General features: G+C 42.6%; 2 protein-coding genes and 2 gene segments (V, D, J or C); all 4 read right to left on the bottom strand.

Annotated features, from left to right (window-relative positions):
• LOC130383084 (mitogen-activated protein kinase kinase kinase 7-like) overlaps window positions 1-4,961 on the bottom strand; it is an 11,651-nt gene extending 6,690 nt beyond the window's left edge. Inside the window, exons 1-8 of the mRNA XM_056591125.1 lie at window positions 4,645-4,961; window positions 4,334-4,444; window positions 3,252-3,317; window positions 2,891-2,936; window positions 2,004-2,142; window positions 1,666-1,790; window positions 1,252-1,380; window positions 168-298 (exon numbers count right to left, since the gene is read on the bottom strand). Of these exons, the coding sequence (XP_056447100.1) occupies window positions 168-298; window positions 1,252-1,380; window positions 1,666-1,790; window positions 2,004-2,142; window positions 2,891-2,936; window positions 3,252-3,317; window positions 4,334-4,444; window positions 4,645-4,710 (813 nt within the window). The 5' untranslated portion in view covers window positions 4,711-4,961. The remainder of the gene's footprint in view (window positions 1-167; window positions 299-1,251; window positions 1,381-1,665; window positions 1,791-2,003; window positions 2,143-2,890; window positions 2,937-3,251; window positions 3,318-4,333; window positions 4,445-4,644) is intronic.
• A 1,229-nt stretch (window positions 4,962-6,190) lies between these two features.
• Window positions 6,191-8,379, bottom strand: LOC130383075 (immunoglobulin kappa light chain-like). The segment is given in 4 exon segments: window positions 6,191-6,859; window positions 7,334-7,375; window positions 7,652-7,948; window positions 8,075-8,379. Coding segments are annotated over 4 exon segments (726 nt in total).
• Window positions 8,380-10,631: 2,252 nt separating this feature from the next.
• LOC130382990 (immunoglobulin kappa light chain-like) lies at window positions 10,632-12,853 on the bottom strand. The gene is made up of 4 exons (XM_056590961.1): window positions 12,716-12,853; window positions 12,293-12,589; window positions 11,975-12,016; window positions 10,632-11,500 (listed from the first exon to the last, which is right to left on the bottom strand). The coding sequence occupies exons 1-4, from the start codon at window positions 12,765-12,767 to the stop codon at window positions 11,166-11,168; spliced, it is 726 nt and encodes a 241-aa protein (XP_056446936.1). The 5' UTR covers window positions 12,768-12,853; the 3' UTR covers window positions 10,632-11,165.
• Window positions 12,854-14,286: 1,433 nt separating this feature from the next.
• LOC130383104 (Ig kappa chain C region, B allele-like) lies at window positions 14,287-15,360 on the bottom strand. The segment is given in 1 exon segment: window positions 14,287-15,360. A coding segment is annotated over 1 exon segment (303 nt).
• Between the last annotated feature and the right edge of the window lie 2,291 nt (window positions 15,361-17,651).

Below are 17,651 nucleotides of genomic sequence, written 5' to 3'. Positions count from 1 at the left end.
TATGAAACTGTTAGTTTCAATAGAATTGCAACAGTAGAATAGAAAAAGGCATTGCAAATAAGTGCAAGCCAAAAGTACTGTGATCCAATGCATCAGAAAGACGGTATAACATGTGGGTGTGCATTCGTCCCAGTACAAATAAACCATTAACCAATGCGCCGGCGTACCTTCATGAGACCCCCCATGGTGTTCTTCACCTCCTCCATTGGAGGTCTCTGGCTGGGCTCCTTGTCCCAGCACCGCGTCATCAGACTCTCCAAGGTGGGAGGGACGTCTCTGATCATAGGGGGCCTGGTGCCTGCACACACAAACACGTTAGGAGGAACTGCTGCTGGAATACACGCAATAACAGCTGATGAGATGAGGATTTCCCATAACAGACACCGCAAGCGTAAACGTCTGCCGAAACCGATCCAACCGGTTGCGCTCTTCTGCCTCCACGGTAGCTGCAGGTTTCAACCAGTTCAATTTATCTAAGACTCTTTGATCCCCATTAGACGATTTCACATCCCACCGGCGTATAGGTAAATGACAGTGAATAACCTGGAATTGTTTTGCAAGGTTGCAAGTGGATTGACTGTTCTATGCAATGTAAAACAAAAACTAACAATTAGTGCTGTGTTGGTGTTACAGGTCTTACAGTCTGACAGACGTCATTTTGTTTCATTTTGCGTTACATTTTCCCATGGCTGCGGCTAAGCTAGCGAACAAGCGAGCAGGCTAACTACGTTTATCTCAGCAGTGCTGCTGGTTGGACAACAGAAGTATCAAATCGCGGGCAAATCGATCTCCCCAGTGCAGTGGCCTACAAAGCTCACACACGCCGCCGGACGCAAATAAATGTCTATTCCAGACACATTACAAGATTTATTGGATTGAGGTTTATTTATTCCTACATTAAAAAGATATTTTTTATTACTTGAATACACCATGTGAGCCCTGGTGTCACACAGGTACTGCTGAACTCCTCACTAATACCACACTACGTCTCTTTATGCCCCCATGGTTTTGAGAGACGACGTTTCAAGGAGGGAGCAGCCAGAGGGTCGGACCGTGTAACAAAATTTATGTTTTTAATTGTTTGGGCAAATATAGAATGAAACCTGAACCCATGTGCTGACTGAGAACCCACTGGTTTAAAATCTATTGTCCACGATAAGACTGAGAGTCTGACTAAGAGTCTGACGGGGACACTTTGTCGATAAAGGATCCTGGTTGGATTGGTTAGTGAGTTAGTTGGGACTGGCTGACCTCTGTGGACCGCCCACATGATGCAGAAGGCCGAGCCTCCGATCTCGTCGAAGGGCTTCCTGCGCGTGATCACCTCCCACAGGATGATGCCCCAGCTGAACACGTCACACTTCTCACTGTAGTTACTGCCTGTCAACACACACACACACACACACACACACACACACACACACACACACACACACACACACACACACACACACACACACACACACACACACACACACACACACACGGTTGTCATGTTGCGTGCATCGTGGGGGCACCCCCACCCAGTCGACCATCAGAGGGGAAGGTGTGTGTGTGTGTGTGTGGGGGGGGGGGGGGGGAAGAAAATAAGAAGGCGCAATCGATAGACAATACACATCTCAATACTTTGAGATGTGTCGGGAAGGAAAGAAACAGGAAGCTGACCCTCGAACACCTCGGGGGCCATCCAGGCCGCGCTGCCCTTGTTGTTGGTCATGTGGGTCTGGATGTCGCACGCCGTCCCGAAGTCGCAGATCTTCAGCACTGTGCCGCACGCCACCAGCAGCAGACTGCGAGGTTGGAAAAAATCAGAGTGCATCATGGGATGTTAGTAGGGGTCGGGCAGTACTATACTTTTGACAAGACTCAAGAGAGCTGTAATAACTTAAATATATACGACTACAGCTCCTGGATCGGGGCCCCGAGTCATTGGGAAACACTGGAGGATGATTTTCCAACCGTAAACAACATCCTGGGTCTCCGTGCGCCACTGAGGGTCTTACTTGGGGGGCTTGAGGTCGCGGTGGATGAGGGCCTTGGGTTTCATGGCGTGCAGATAGGCCACGCCCTTGGCACACTGCAGACACCAGCTCATGGCGTGCGACGCCGTGTACTGCGCCAGAGGCTCCGCACCGTGCAGCACTGCGGGCGGAGCGGACATCGGTAAAACGTTACGATTACGTCATGGAAACGGGCCTCTGCAATGTTTACCTCTCTGAACACGGGGTCCACAGAAGGATTTTGGGGGAATTTTAGCAAACACTGTTGTCGACTTCGCTCAGGAGGTAGAGCGGAAGGTTGCTAGTTCGATCCCCGGCTCCTCCTAGCTGAGTGTCGAGGTGTTCCTGAGCGTGACCCCTCACCCTCACTGCCCCTGACGAGCTGGCTGTCGCCCTGCGTGGTTGACTCCGCCCTCGGTGTGTGAATGTGTGTATTAACCGTTGTAAGTCACTTTGGATATAAAGCGTCTGCTTAATGCCCTTAATGTAATTTAAAGTGAATGTGGCGCCCAAAGTTTGTGGAATAAATCCATTTGTTCGATCCTAATATTTTCTTCACACACTGAACCATCAATCACCCTGATTGGCATGGTAGATTAAAGAGCTAAATTAAACATTGCAGAAATCCAGATAACAAAAACCATCTGAAGATAACATTATTAAGTCTATATCAACTATCCCGTTCTCAAAGATAAGTAGAACACATAGCCTTGAAAACACGATATTTGTTTGGAGAAGTGTAAATACAATGACATATCAATCACAATATGTTGTATAAACGATGTTGCTGTGCTTTTGATTCAAAAGCCAATCCTATGAGGAACGCCTTAACTTATCTTCTTATGTTAAATAGCAGTAATGAACAATGGAACTATCTGGAAGACTCTTACCGTTGTACAGAGATCCCCCTTCAGCATATTCCATGACGAGACCCACCTATAGGAACAACACATGTTATCTTCAGCCATAAGTATCAACTCAAAACCAATAACAATTGAATGGGCTGAACACATTGATACACTTTAAAAAATAAAACATTGTTTCAAGAATGCAATCAATCTAACCATATTCATATATTTATTGTTTATTTATGCAGCCATTTCAAATGATTAAAAAAAAAATGACAGTGACCCGAAAAGTGATGTTACAAAAAGTCACTAGATGCTTTTCCAACCGACACAATAACATATTTGGAGCTACCAGAGAGTGGAGTTAGCGCAGTTAGCTAACGAATATGTATGTCTGACTGACCGGACTGTCACAGGAGCCGTAGAGCTTCACGATGTTGGGGTGGTTGACCCTGGACAGCTGACGACGCTGTGGAGAAAACATCGGGAAACGTTGAAGACGATACACACACACGCAGATTGTAAACACATGAAGAGACCGAGGTCATCGGGCCGGCAAACTCAGTTCAATCTATTCTTAAAACAAAATGCATACACAGATTGACCACCCACCGCTGTATTCATTTAGTCATTGTAAGACAGCCTGTCTATGATTGGTCTCGTACGATTGATCTTCTGTCATTTTATTGAGGTTTTAAATGCAGGGGCTTTCTTATTTATTGCAAGAAAAAAGGTTCTATAAATAGAGCTTATTATAATTATAAGTAGTAGCATAGTAATAATAGTTAAACTGAACTTTTTTCATAAATATTACTATATTAATAGATAACCCATGGGGTTAAGATTGTATTGTTTGTTAATTGTTAAATGTTTAATGTCACCTATATTCATAAGAGCGTAACCTATCCATAGGTCATGTAATACTATTGTTGGTATAAGGATAACTTTGGCATTTCTCTAGCACTGATGACATCGTCCAACTCTTTGCATCAGTCAGATATTTACATGAGTTGTAATACAGACGATATTTCCTTTTTCCGTTGCTTGTTTTTAGGATTGGGGATTAGGGAGGGTGGTCAATTGAACACAAGCTTATAAATTGAAGCCACTTACACCTTACACCTACATCTAATGTTGGGTTATTGGATCATCGGAAAGGATAAAATAGGCTACAATACTACCAGTACAATAACTGGTCAGCAGTAATATGTTACTGTGAAAAGCATGAATGTGGACGTTAGATCTCTCTAAAATCAATAAAAGATAGGTTCCAAGATGTGCTAAAATACAGCAGCAGGACATAACGTGCACATGGATGGCCTTCAGTTTCAGTAACCAACCAATCCAAAGCCATAGAAGCATTACGTGCACATGGATGGCCTTCAAGCTTAGGAACAGCACTACCCAAAGCCATAGAAAAACAACAGTTTAGTAAAAGCACAATCCAAAGCCATAGAAACAACTGTCTGTGAGGGGCTGCAGCACCTCCACGATGAAAGCGGTCCTCTCGTCCTCACTCTCGATGGTCTTGATGGCCACATCTTTGCCTTTCCATTTGGCCTTGTACACAACGCCAAACGTCCCTCTCCCGATAACCTTAAAACAAAATACGCACAACAAACATACAAAGTGTTGAGATGCACATTCGGAATGGGGGCGATACTAAAACGCTATCGAGAGATGTTCATTTCTTCTTGGGGGCAGGACAACCCAAGGTTTGGACATGAAAAAAGTGAACCCCGGGTAGATATCCTCATTTAGACCTTTAAGCACAGGAGATCCACTGGATATGTTACCTCTCCGACTTCAATGTCTTCCCGTTTGATATCTTCAAAGGGAAACCCAGGTGGTGTTTCGAGCATCGCGAAGACACAAAGACCTCCCCGAGCAGGAGAAGTGTGTGCAGCTACTGCTTCACATGGAAAGAGGATCGACCCACAAGCCTCGCTGTGCTCTCCGGGACGGTTCCGTCACGCATGGTCACCCGATTACTTCTTATTATTATTGTTGTTATTATTATTATTATTATTATTATTATTATTATTTCCAGCTAATCCTTCGCAATCGTTTCCATCCGATACCTTAAATGCCGGAAGTATGTACTGTTGCCAGATTGGGACACATTTCGCGCACAACACTAGCCACACTGGATGCAGCGCTCTGCAGCCAGTGTTGCCAGATTGGGCGGGAAATTTGGCGCAATCTGGCAACACTGGAAGTATGAGTTGTTTATTTTTTTCGCTCGGCGAACTGTTTTAAAAAAAAAAAAAAACATTCTGAGGGTTCGCCAGCCTCCAGGTTTTACACCTCCTCGCGTAACAATACACGTTGACTCACAAGACGAGGAGCTTACGTATAGTTAATAACATGTATCTGAAAATTGCTGCTAAGATAGGTTACCTCTACGGTGTTATAGATGAGTATGGCGGGCCTTTGTTCATTGTTTAAAAAAAATGAATGCTCTTGAACACGGCTTACTTTTGTTTTGGCTCACAACGCTGGGGGGCGACAAACCACACACACACGCACACACGTCACATGGAAATCATGGAAATGTGTGTGTGTGTGTGTGTGTGTGTGTGTGTGTGTGTGTGTGTGTGTGTGTGTGTGTGTGTGTGTGTGTGTGTGTGTGTGTGTGTGTGTGTGTGTGTGTGTGTGTGTGTGTGTGTGTGTGTGTGTGTGTGTGTGTGTGTGTGTGTGTGTGTGTGTGTGTGTGTGTGTGTGTGTGTGTGTGTGGGCACGATCACACAGGTATGACATTAATAAATTTATTTATTCATTACTCATTTATTATTTCAGATATTATACTGGAGAAATGTATGTTACGGTTTGGAAAGCGCTTTAGCTCACCGTGGGTACTAAGCATATATCTTTCATGTGTCGCTTACATCAACTTTTTTCTGTAACAATTCACTTAAGATGTTTCTTAGCGGAACTACTAAATTCACCCAAGTGAACGACAGGTGGATGCAATCAATGCTGGTGGTTGGTATCGATTGTTACTCCTTATCTAAATCTAGATCGGAAGAAAAGTGTAAAAGTATGTGTTCTGTAAAAGTGAACATATATACACCAAATTATTATCTCTTAATAATAAACAATATTAAGTTGAAAGACATTATTAACTAATTCCCTGAATAAATCTTAAAAGAATGCTATGATATTAAAAAGACTCGGAGAAGGGTCATTATCAAGCAGTTTTATTGAAAACAGAAAGGCAGTAAACATGGTTTTACTGCAAGGACATGAGCCTGGATCTCAAGCCAATTAAGCTGCTAAATGGCTGCTAAAAGGTTCTAACTTACTTTTACGTTCTTCTCAATGGAGAAGAAATGTAGGGAGGATGGGAGATGCAGAGAGGGAGGGGAATTTCTTTTCATTGTATATAAGAATCTTGCTCCCTTCTGCTCCTTCTGTTCTCTCTCTTTGCAAAGCTTGAACCATTAACTCTTTAATCTTTAACTCTCCCAGGGATTAAAAAAGACAGCGATGGGTCATGATCAAGCAGTTTTATTGAAAACAGTAAAGCATTAAAACATGGTGAAGTATTTCACTCGGAGCTGAAGGACATGAGCCTGGATCTCAGGCCAACCAAGCCGCTAAAAGGTTGCGTACTCTACTCTATTTCTCCTCCTGTCGTCCTCCTGTAGCGCTCCCTGTATCTTCTCATCCTCGGTCAGAGGGAGCACTGCTGGCTGCTCACACTCTTGCTCAGCGGGCAGCTGAGAGCAGAGTGGCTCACATGGCAGGTGAAGGTGTGTCCTGAGCGCCACCTTGTGGAGGGCAGCAGGAGGACGCTGCTAAGGGAGTAGCTTCCATCAGGCTGCCGCTGGGCCACGCCCGCCTGGACCTCCTCGCCCCTCACAGAGGCTCCGTCCTCGGACCAGGACAGGGCGGCCCCGGCCGGGTGGAAGCCCTTAGCCAGGCACACCAGAGTGGGCCCCCCCAGCCCCGGGACAGGAGGCTGGGTGGCCACCATCAGCTCCAGACTGGGGGGGGACGGGGAACCAGCTGGAGGGAGGGAGGACATTAGAGTCAGAAAAACTAGAGTTTTAAAGTGAACCAACGTTCTGTAAGAGCCGAAAAAAGATATGAATTATACCTTTTTAGAATCAGAGAGAAAGAATAAACTACGGTGAGTCTCTCTTTAAAAGGATTGCATTAAGCAGGACTTTAGAGGCGTTGTATTACAGTAGCTGATATTGATGAGGGAAATTTGTCTTGTTGAGTTTAGTCAAAACATCCATAATACGATAATATGTAGAAAAGCTCTGACCAGACGGTAGAAATGTTATTTATCTAACCATGTTAGAGATACATTCAGTTCATATTTAGCCTGTTTGTAGCTTGGTAATATTGATAAAGTTGCATTAATTATATTAGACTGATAAAAATTAAAATGTGTAAAATGTAAAAATGTAATACAAGGCAAATAAAGGTCATGGAAATGTAAGCTTTCTGTTAAATAATGAATCACAAACTTACCAAGAATGACTTCAGTGCCACCACCAAAGATGGTTGAAGAGTCTCACAGTGTTTTGTCTCCGTACAAAAACCTCTGTGTTGTAAAGTGCTGCTTGGCCTCTCCTTGCACTTTACTCTCTTGGAGTTTAGTCTTTTAAATCAAATATACAATCTCCCAAACGGTCCAAATCTTGACCCTGGGTTTCCACCTGCTTCACAATGTTTTGATGTGACAGAACTCAGTAATGGGGACTCATCCCTCTCTCTTAGATCATCCCAAATGTCTTTGGTAGGTTTTTGTACGGGCCCCAGGCTGCACTGTAGCACTGTGGCCTGTACCACAGCTGACACACGCACAGTGGTATGTCGCCTCGTCTTCATCTTGAATGCCATTAATCAGTAGATACTCTGTTTTGTCATTTCTTGTACCGGAATAAGTAAACCTACTGGGAACGCCACTTGCACTACTGCCAGTTGTGTAAAGTAAAAACTTTGGCGGTGAACCACTCTTCTGCTGGAACCAGGACAACGCATAGTTGCCACTGCTGTCAGTTTCAGTACAGGACATTTTGACATTGTCTCCTCTGTTCACAGAGAGGGTCTTCTCCTGGGTTACAACGAGTGCCGCTTCCAAACCTGTTAACGAAGAACGCAAGTACATTAACAACAAGAAATCACACACTGATCCAGTGCGTAAGGTTATACCCTGGACGACATCTGTGTTGGAGATAACCTGAGATAAGGGGTGTTGGTAATGGTCACCTTGCAGGGTCAGCATCAGAGCAGCGATGGTGGAAGTAGAAAAAGCCATCATGAGGTCCAAGGAGTGTGGGCCGCAGGCTGAGGGAGAGTAGCTGTGTGTTATCTGGACAGTACTCTGCTGTTCTGTGCTCCATTCATTCTGCTCTCCTATAAAGAGTGCAGCGCTGAGGGAGAGAAACAGCTCCACCTATTCTCTGTTTGACTGGGACTTCAACCACCCAACCAGCAGAAGAACCCTTCCTCTGACATTTGCATAACAGATGTGGACTCTATTCTGGTATATTCAATCTACTTTCATATCATCTTTCCAGGGGCTTGTTAATAAATATCATTTTCATGCTCTAGAATTGAATACGTTGAATTTTGGTTTTTATATAAAGTTAGATTCAAAAAGTTGAGTCTCGGTAAGTATTGGCCAACTTTTTCAACATAGTCATTACAACACCCACAACGGTCTCAAAGCCATGAGCCATCATGCAAACCTGCAGATATTTGGAGCTCTTTTCAGTTCCTCTTTCATGACTTTCTGTACGACTGCAGATTGGGCCACATGTTCCATAGGGACCCCAAGGTCACGTCCTCACTTACTTCACCTTTATTCAAATCGTTATATTGTATTAATTATACTATTCTTAAATATATATTAAGCGGTGTGTCAATAAACAACTAATCAATAAAATAATTACAGTTAAAATATTTCATAAACCGATCTATTCTGAGTAGGTTTTCATGTGCAACATTCAACCACCCTAACAGGCAATATCAGGCCACTGAAAGAACGCAAATAGGAGGTTCTGATTGTGCGTGCGTGCGTGCGTGCGTGCGTGCGTGTGTGTGTGTGTGTGTGTGTGTGTGTGTGTGTGTGTGTGTGTATGTGTGTGTGTGTTTATGTGTTAGGGTGTAAATCCAACAGAAATTCAGAAATTCCAGAAATTCTGATTTCAGTTATTTCAATCATTTTTTGTATTTTGCTGTGATTTTAGACTCAGCACAGAAAATAATCGACAACAAGTCTGTTGTGATTGAATGATCAAACCATCATAATGGTTTATCCTGGCTACACTCAAACATCTGTTTCCAATATAATCTGTCAAATTCTCTTTGTTTGGCTGATTCTGAAGAAGAACCATTCACGTGAACGTGATTCACATGATTACAAACAATGTAGATACAGCCCTTTGGTCCTTGTTGTAAGACATTTTGTGAAGGACTAGTATAGCAATTCAATATTATGAAGTCCACAAACTCTGTGAGGATGCACATTGATTCCATTACACAAATGTGCTGTATTACTATTGTTTATGTTTGTTGCAGGCGCACTCAAATAACAATGCTATTCTAAAGAAAAAACTACAGGCAACTCATTTGGACAAATTATACTGGTATGAATTTAGTGAAGCCAGGAGAGATGGTTGAGGTGGTTTGACCACCCAGACTGGTGTTGTCAGGGGCGGACTGGCCATCGGGAGGTTCGGGAGATTTCCCGAACGGCCGGACGATTTCAGGCCGAGCCGGCCGGCCGTAATTAATTTAGATTTTCTTTTTTTTTATATATATATATATATATATATATATATATATATATATATTTTTTTTTTTTTTTGTAAAATATGTAAAAAATAAATAAAAAGTTAAGTAAGCCGTGATTTGGGGTGGCCTGCTGCCGGATATTTACTTACAGCGCGAAACAGAGCTCTTGCCTGACGGTGAAACGGGGCCGATGTATTACTGTCAATTTATAGGGGGGAGCAGCCCCACAGTGTATGGGGGCAAAGCGAGCGGCCAAAGCGAGCGGCCGAACGGCCCCTCCCAACTTGGACTGCTCCGCGGTCTGTCATTTCTGATTGGCTCAGCCTCACACACGGCCGGGTCACTTACCCGGTACTTCTCGTTGATCTCACTGAAGTTACACAGAAATACGAAAATGTCAAAAAGGAAAAAAGGTGGTGGAGAGGCAAAAGAATTGGGTGGCGCTCAGAAGTTGAGGTTGAAAAGGAAAAAAATGTTAGAGCAAGACGCAGCCAAATATGCTAAATTAACCAGCCTTTTCCGTGGAAAAGCCAAGGTTGACGGCGACGCCCCTGTCAGCGAGACCAATGGTTAGGTGGGAACAGGACACAGCAGCATAGCTATGACAGGTGCACTAGCGAGCATGTTTGGCAATATAATAATGACTTAAACTAATTATGGAAGTACCAGAGACGTCGGAGAACAATTCATAATATTGTAATGCCCACGGAAGAGGCAGTGAATGAAGTAATGATTAGAGAGCGATTTATTAGATACCACCGCTAATAAACCATTGGAACACTTCAACACCGGTAACCACAGCAACGCACAACAAACCCCGGCCCGCCCCAATCTCCCAAACCCTGTTTATGTGTATGACAATTTTTTTCCACTAAAATAATTGTATCTTGCACTATTTAGATCATTTTCAGCCTTGATTTACCTTTCTAGGCACATGCAATTTGTAATATTTTGTACATGGACAAGATTGCTTATAAAATATTTCCCAGTGATCTTCACATTATTCTTAACACATGCACATCCCAACATTGACATGCCGTTGCAATGCACATATCCACGGATAAGGACTAGTTTTTATTATTTTACACCGTGGCAAAATTCTACGCGCGCTATTCCCGCGGTCTCATAAAAGGCCTCTCCATCCCAAAGTCCCGGGCCAAATTTTTGGGCCTGTCCATCCCTGGGTGTTGTCCTTTGAATGCAACATTTCTCAATGGAGGAGAACTGTAGGGAGGATTGATGCAGAGAGGGAGGGGATGTTTTTCATTGTCGTGTTTCAGAAACTTGCTCCCTTCTGCTCCTTCTACTCTCTTTGCAAACCTTGAATCTTAACTTCAGGTCCTTTAACTCCCCCAGGGATTAAAAAAGACAGCGATGGGTCATGATGAAGCAGTTTTATTGAACACAGTAAAGCATTAAAACATGGTGAAGTATTTCACTCGGAGCTGAAGGACATGAGCCTGGATCTCAGGCCAACCAAGCCGCTAAAAGGTTGCGTACTCTACTCTATTTCTCCTCCTGTCGTCCTCCTGTAGCGCTCCCTGTATCTTCTCGTTCTCTGTCAGAGGGAGCACTGCTGGCTGCTCACACTCTTGCTCAGCGGGCTGCTGAGAGCAGAGTGGCTCACATGGCAGGTGAAGGTGTGTCCTGAGCGCCACCTTGTGGAGGGCAGCAGGAGGACGCTGCTAAGGGAGTAGCTTCCATCAGGCTGCCGCTGGGCCACGCCCGCCTGGACCTCCTCGCCCCTCACAGAGGCTCCGTCCTCGGACCAGGACAGGGCGGCCCCGGCCGGGTGGAAGCCCTTAGCCAGGCACACCAGAGTGGGCCCCCCCAGCCCCGGGACAGGAGGCTGGGTGGGCACCATCAGCTCCAGACTGGGGGGGGACGGGGAACCAGCTGGAGGGAGGGAGGACATTAGAGTCAGAAAAACTAGAGTTTTAAAGTGAACCAACGTTCTGTAAGAGCCGAAAAAAGAAATGAATTACACCTTTTTATAATCAGAGAGAAAGAATAAACTACGGTGAGTCTCTCTTTAAAAGGTTTGCATTAAGCAGGTCTTTAGAGGCGTTGTATTACAGTAGCTGATATTGATGAGGGAAATTTGTCTTGTTGAGTTTAGTCAAAACATCCATAATACGATAATATGTAGAAAAGCTCTGACCAGACGGTAGAAATGTTATTTATCTAACCATGTTAGAGATACATTCAGTTCATATTTAGCCTGTTTGTAGCTTGGTAATATTGATAAAGTTGCATTAATTATATTAGACTGATAAAAATTAAAATGTGTAAAATGTAAAAATGTAATACAAGGCAAATAAAGGTCATGGAAATGTAAGCTTTCTGTTAAATAATGAATCACAAACTTACCAAGAATGACTTCAGTGCCACCACCAAAGATGGTTGAAGAGTCTCACAGTGTTTTGTCTCCGTACAAAAACCTCTGTGTTGTAAAGTGCTGCTTGGCCTCTCCTTGCACTTTACTCTCTTGGAGTTTAGTCTTTTAAATCAAATATACAATCTCCCAAACGGTCCAAATCTTGACGCTGGGTTTCAACCTACTTCACAATGTTTTGATGTGACAGAACTCAGTAATGGGGACTCATCCCTCTCTCTTAGATCATCCCAAATGTCTTTGGTAGGTTTTTGTACGGGCCCCAGGCTGCACTGTAGCACTGTGGCCTGTACCACAGCTGACACACGCACAGTGGTATGTCGCCTCGTCTTCATCTTGAATGCCATTAATCAGTAGATACTCTGTTTTGTCATTTCTTGTACCAGAAGTAGTAAACCTACTGGGAACGCCACTTGCCCTACTGCCAGTTGTGTAAAGTAAATACTTTGGCGGTGAACCACTCTTCTGCTGGTACCAGGACAACACATAGTTGCTGCTGCTGTCAGTTTCAGTGCAGGATATTTTGACATTGTCTCCTCTGTTCACAGAGAGGGTCTTCTCCTGGGTTAAAACGAGAGCCGCTTCCAAACCTGTTAACCAACAACGCAAGTACATTAACAACAAGAAATCACACACTGAACCAGTGCGTAAGGTTATACCCTGGACGACATCTGTGTTGGAGATAACCTGAGATAAGGGGTGTTGGTAATGGTCACCTTGCAGGGTCAGCATCAGAGCAGCGATGGCGGAAGTAGAAAAAGCCATCATGAGGTCCAAGGAGTGTGGGCCGCAGGCTGAGGGAGAGTAGCTGTGTGTTATCTGGACAGTACTCTGCTGTTCTGTGCGTCATTCATTCTGCTCTCCTATAAAGAGTGCTGAGGGAGAGAAACAGCTCCACCTATTCTCTGTTTGACTGGGACTTCAACCACCCAACCAGCAGAAGAACCCTTCCTCTGACATTTGCATAACAGATGTGGACTCTATTCTGGTACATTCAATCTACTTTCATATCATCTTTCCAGGGGCTTGTTAATAAATATCATTTTCATGCTCTAGAATTGAATGCGTTGAATTTTGGTTGTTATATAAAGTTAGATTCAAGAAGTTGAGTCTTGGTAAGTATTGGCCTGCTTTTTCAACATAGTCATTACAACACTTATCAACGGTCTCAAAGCCATGAGCCATCATGCACACCTGCAGATATTTGGAGCTCTTTTCAGTTCCTCTTTCATGACTTTCTGTACGACTGCAGATTGGGCCACATGTTCCATAGGGACCCCAAGGTCACGTCCTCAATTACTTCACCTTTACTCAAATCGTTATATTGTATTAATTATATTATTCCTGAATGTATATTAAACGGTGTGTCAATAAACAACTAATCAATAAAATAATTACATTTAAAATATTCCATAAACCGATCTACTCTGAGTTGGTTTTCATGTGCAACATTCAACCACCCTAACAGGCAATATCAGGCCACTGAAAGAACGAAAAGAGGAGGTTCTGATTGTGTGTGTGTGTGTGTGTGTGTGTGTGTGTGTGTGTGTGTGTGTGTGTGTGTGTGTGTGTGTGTGTGTGTGTGTGTGTGTGTGTGTGTGTGTGTGTGTGTGTGTATGTGTGTGTGTGTGTTTGTGTTAGTGTGTGTGTGTGTGTGTGTGTGTGTGTGTGTGTGTGTGTGTGTGTGTGTGTGTGTGTGTGCGTGTGTGTGTGTGTGTGTGTGTGTGTGTGTGTGTGTGTGTGTGTGTGTGTGTATGTGTGTGTTTATGTGTTAGGGTGTAAATCCAACAAGTACGAAAGAAAGATTCTTTAAAATAAACTTTAAATTCAGATTTCAGTTATTTCAATAATTTTTTGTATCTTGCTGTGATTTTAGACTCAGCACAGAAAATAATCGACAACAAGTCAGTTGTGATTGATTGATCAAACCATCATAATGGTTTATCCTGGCTACACTCAAACATCTGTTTCCAATATAATCTGTCAAATTCTCTTCGTTTGGCTGATTCTGAAGAAGAACCATTCACGTGAACGTGATTCACATGAATGCAAACAATGTAGATACAGCCCTTTGGTCCTTGTTGTAAGACATTTTGTGAAGGACTAGTGTAGCAATTCATTATTATGAAGTCCACAAACTCTGTGAGGATGCACATTGATTCCATTAGACAAATGTGCTGTATTACTATTGTTTATGTTTGTGGCAGGCGCACTCATATAACAATGCTATTCTGCCGAATAACTACAGGCAACTCATTTGGACAAATTATACTGGTATGAATTTAGTGAAGCCAGGAGAGATGGTTGGGGTGGTTTGACCACCCAGACTGGTGTTGCCCTTTAAATGCAACACTTCTCAATGGAGGAGAACTGTAGGGAGGATTGATGCAGAGAGGGAGGGGATGTTTTTCATTGTCGTGTTTCAGAATCTTGCTCCCTTCTGCTCCTTCTACTCTCTTTGCAAACCTTGAATCTTAACTTCAGTTCCTTTAACTCCCCCAGGGATTAAAAAAGACAGTGATGGGTCATGATCAAGCAGTTTTATTGAACACAGTAAAGCATTAAAACACGGTGAAGTATTTCACTCGGAGCTGAAGGACATGAGCCTGGATCTCAGGCCAACTAAGCTGCTAAAAGGTTGCGTACTCTACTCTATTTCTCCTCATGTCGTCCTCCTGTAGCGCTCCCTGTATCTTCTCGTCCTCTGTCAGAGGGAGCACTGCTGGCTGCTCATACTCTTGCTCAGCGGGCTGCTGAGAGCAGAGTGGCTCACATGGCAGGTGAAGGTGTGTCCTGAGCGCCACCTTGTGGAGGGCAGCAGGAGGACGCTGCTAAGGGAGTAGCTTCCATCAGGCTGCCGCTGGGCCACGCCCGCCTGGACCTCCTCGCCCCTCACAGAGGCTCCGTCCTCGGACCAGGACAGGGCGGCCCCGGCCGGGTGGAAGCCCTTAGCTAGGCACACCAGAGTGGGCCCCCCCAGCCCCGGGACAGGAGGCTGGGTGGGCACCATCAGCTCCAGACTGGGGGGGGACGGTAACCAGCTGGAGGGAGGGAGGACATTAGAGTCAGAAAAACTAGAGTTTTAAAATGAACCAACGTTCTGTAAGAGCCGAAAAAAGATATGAATTACACCTTTTTAGAATCAGAAAGAAAGATGAAACTGCAGGGAGTTTATTTTTAGAAGGTTTGCATTAAGCAGGACTTTAGAGGCGTTGTATTACAGTAGCTGATATTGATGATTATCTTGTTGAGATTAGTCAAAACATCCATGGTATGATAATATGTAGTAAAAACTCTTACCAGACTGTAGAAATATTATTCCTATAAACATGTAAGAGTGACTTCCAATTCATATTTTGACTACTTAATTAATAATTTTTGATTAAGTTAAAATAATGATGTTAAATAATAGATTCAAGCTCTAGAATTGATAACATTGCATTTTAGTTTATGATAAAGTAAGATTCAAGTAGTTGAGCCTTGGTAAGTATTGGCCTGTTTTTTCAACATAGTCATTAAAACACTTATCAACGGTCTCAAAGCCATGTGCCATCATGCACACCTGCAGATACTTGGAGCCCTTTTCAGTTCCTCTTTCAGGACTTTGCATGATTTGGCCACAAGTTCCAGAGGACACCATGGTCTTGGATTTCAGGACATGACCTTATTTTAACTCATTGAGAGTTATTTCTGAATTGTATATTTGTAATTATATGGAAATCATAGTTTCTTTTGAAATTAACCCTAACCCCTTCAAATATAATCAAACTTATTATTTAATCAACTAATTATTTATAGAGCACTTTCGATGCAAAATAGTATTAAGAAGTGCTTAAACCTTTGGGAAACAACACTATAAGAACATTAGATTTGACATTTGTAAATCATTTAAAAAAACTTTTATTTGCTACATACATTTGTCCATGTTTTGTAAGTAAGTGCGCCAATTCTGAAAGGTTAGTTCCACGCATAATGTTCATAGCAAGTATCATGACTCCATTCCCACCTTGCATGAACAAAATGTTAATTTAATGTGTTTTTTTTTCTGAACTTACAGGCGATGGTCAAACAGCGTGAGTTCGCACAGAAAGTCACAGGTTAGATGAATAATAAAGGTAAAAAATAAAAAGAAACAATAGACTGGATGAGGAGGACATCTACAAGTTAAACTAAAACCACACAATCAACCACACCAAAAATATTTCAGAATACATTTACGAATATGTATAGTGATAGACTTATTTCGCAATGTTATTTCAAACTTTTTAATGTGATACACATGTTTTCTCCCCTGCAGATGAAATAGCTGGTATGTAGGCTATATATACATACATGCATCCATACAATGCCATACAATTTTATGTATACACACATATATACATCTATATTCACATCTCTATATATATATGTATGTATATATCTAAATCTATATCTATATCTATAGATATATATATATGTAACAGTGTATAATACCCTTATTACGAATAACACCCCAATTAACCTATGCAGACATTTGGGATTTAATTACCTTTGTTTTCCTTGTGGCAATTATTTTATAAATGTTTATATGTCTGTAATTATATGGGCCAGTTCCAGGAAATAGCACTCCTATGTATTCCCTGTTACAAATAACTTTTAGTATGAAGTAAATATTACAGGAAATATATGTGCACCATCTATTCCATTATTAAAAAGAGTTATGTACCATAACACCGTGAAATGTAAGACTGATCTATGCAGCCCATGAATGTAAAAATCAAGATACAGTTCATTTTGACGGAAGGTTTGTCACTTTGTCAGATGTAAAATGTAAGTTGATATAGCGAGTAGGCTGCCTGTGAAGAAGAATGATATTAAATCAAATTAGACTCTGGGACTGGTGAATACTATTAAGTATCAAAACAGACACTGTAAAATTCTTTGTGTACGCCAGTGGTTCTCAAATGGGGGTTCTCGTACCTCTAGGGGTATTTTGGAGTAGCATACTGCAGGGGTAATCCTGAAGGAGAAAAAAAAGCTAGACAATAGAAAATCAAACGTATATCTGACAAAAATTAGATAGGAGAATAATCAACATTCTATCTACTACATTGGGTCTACTACCTACTCTCTACTACATTGGGTGAATTTGGACCCTTTTAATATTCATGTTTGCAATGCCAAATACAACGCACATACAGTATTTTTTATTATTAATATTGATTTTTATTATTATGTTCTGTGCCGGTGATGGGGGTACTCAGCTGAAAAATTATCTTAGAGGGGGTACACTAGTAGAAACACTTTGAGAACCACTGTATATATAAACGGGACTTATGGTTACCGCTAGAGGGCGACAAAACACCTACTTTCAATAGATTTGTTCTTTGGGAACTGGGTTAGGCCTTCTGTAAAAAAAATCTGGGATCTGGGTGGGATGATTTCAAAACTTTAGCCTATTCCAAGATGCTGCACGGAATAAAGCTGTAATATGTGAAGGGGTCAAAGAGGACCAAAACAAAATGATGGAGTAGGGCCTGCGGATTGCACCGGCCCATTGCTGTGAACACGTCTGTTCCTAATGCTAAGTAAAAGCGACAACCGTCGCCATTCTCAGACCTCTCGAGCATTCAGAGGAAGAAACGGAACTCATTTTTCACACACAAATCGGTG

Source organism: Gadus chalcogrammus, chromosome 5, assembly GCF_026213295.1.
Source record: "Gadus chalcogrammus isolate NIFS_2021 chromosome 5, NIFS_Gcha_1.0, whole genome shotgun sequence".
Lineage (NCBI taxonomy): Eukaryota > Metazoa > Chordata > Actinopteri > Gadiformes > Gadidae > Gadus > Gadus chalcogrammus.
The sequence above is the reverse complement of the archived record's forward strand: the minus strand, read 5'-3'. Positions and strand labels throughout refer to the sequence as shown.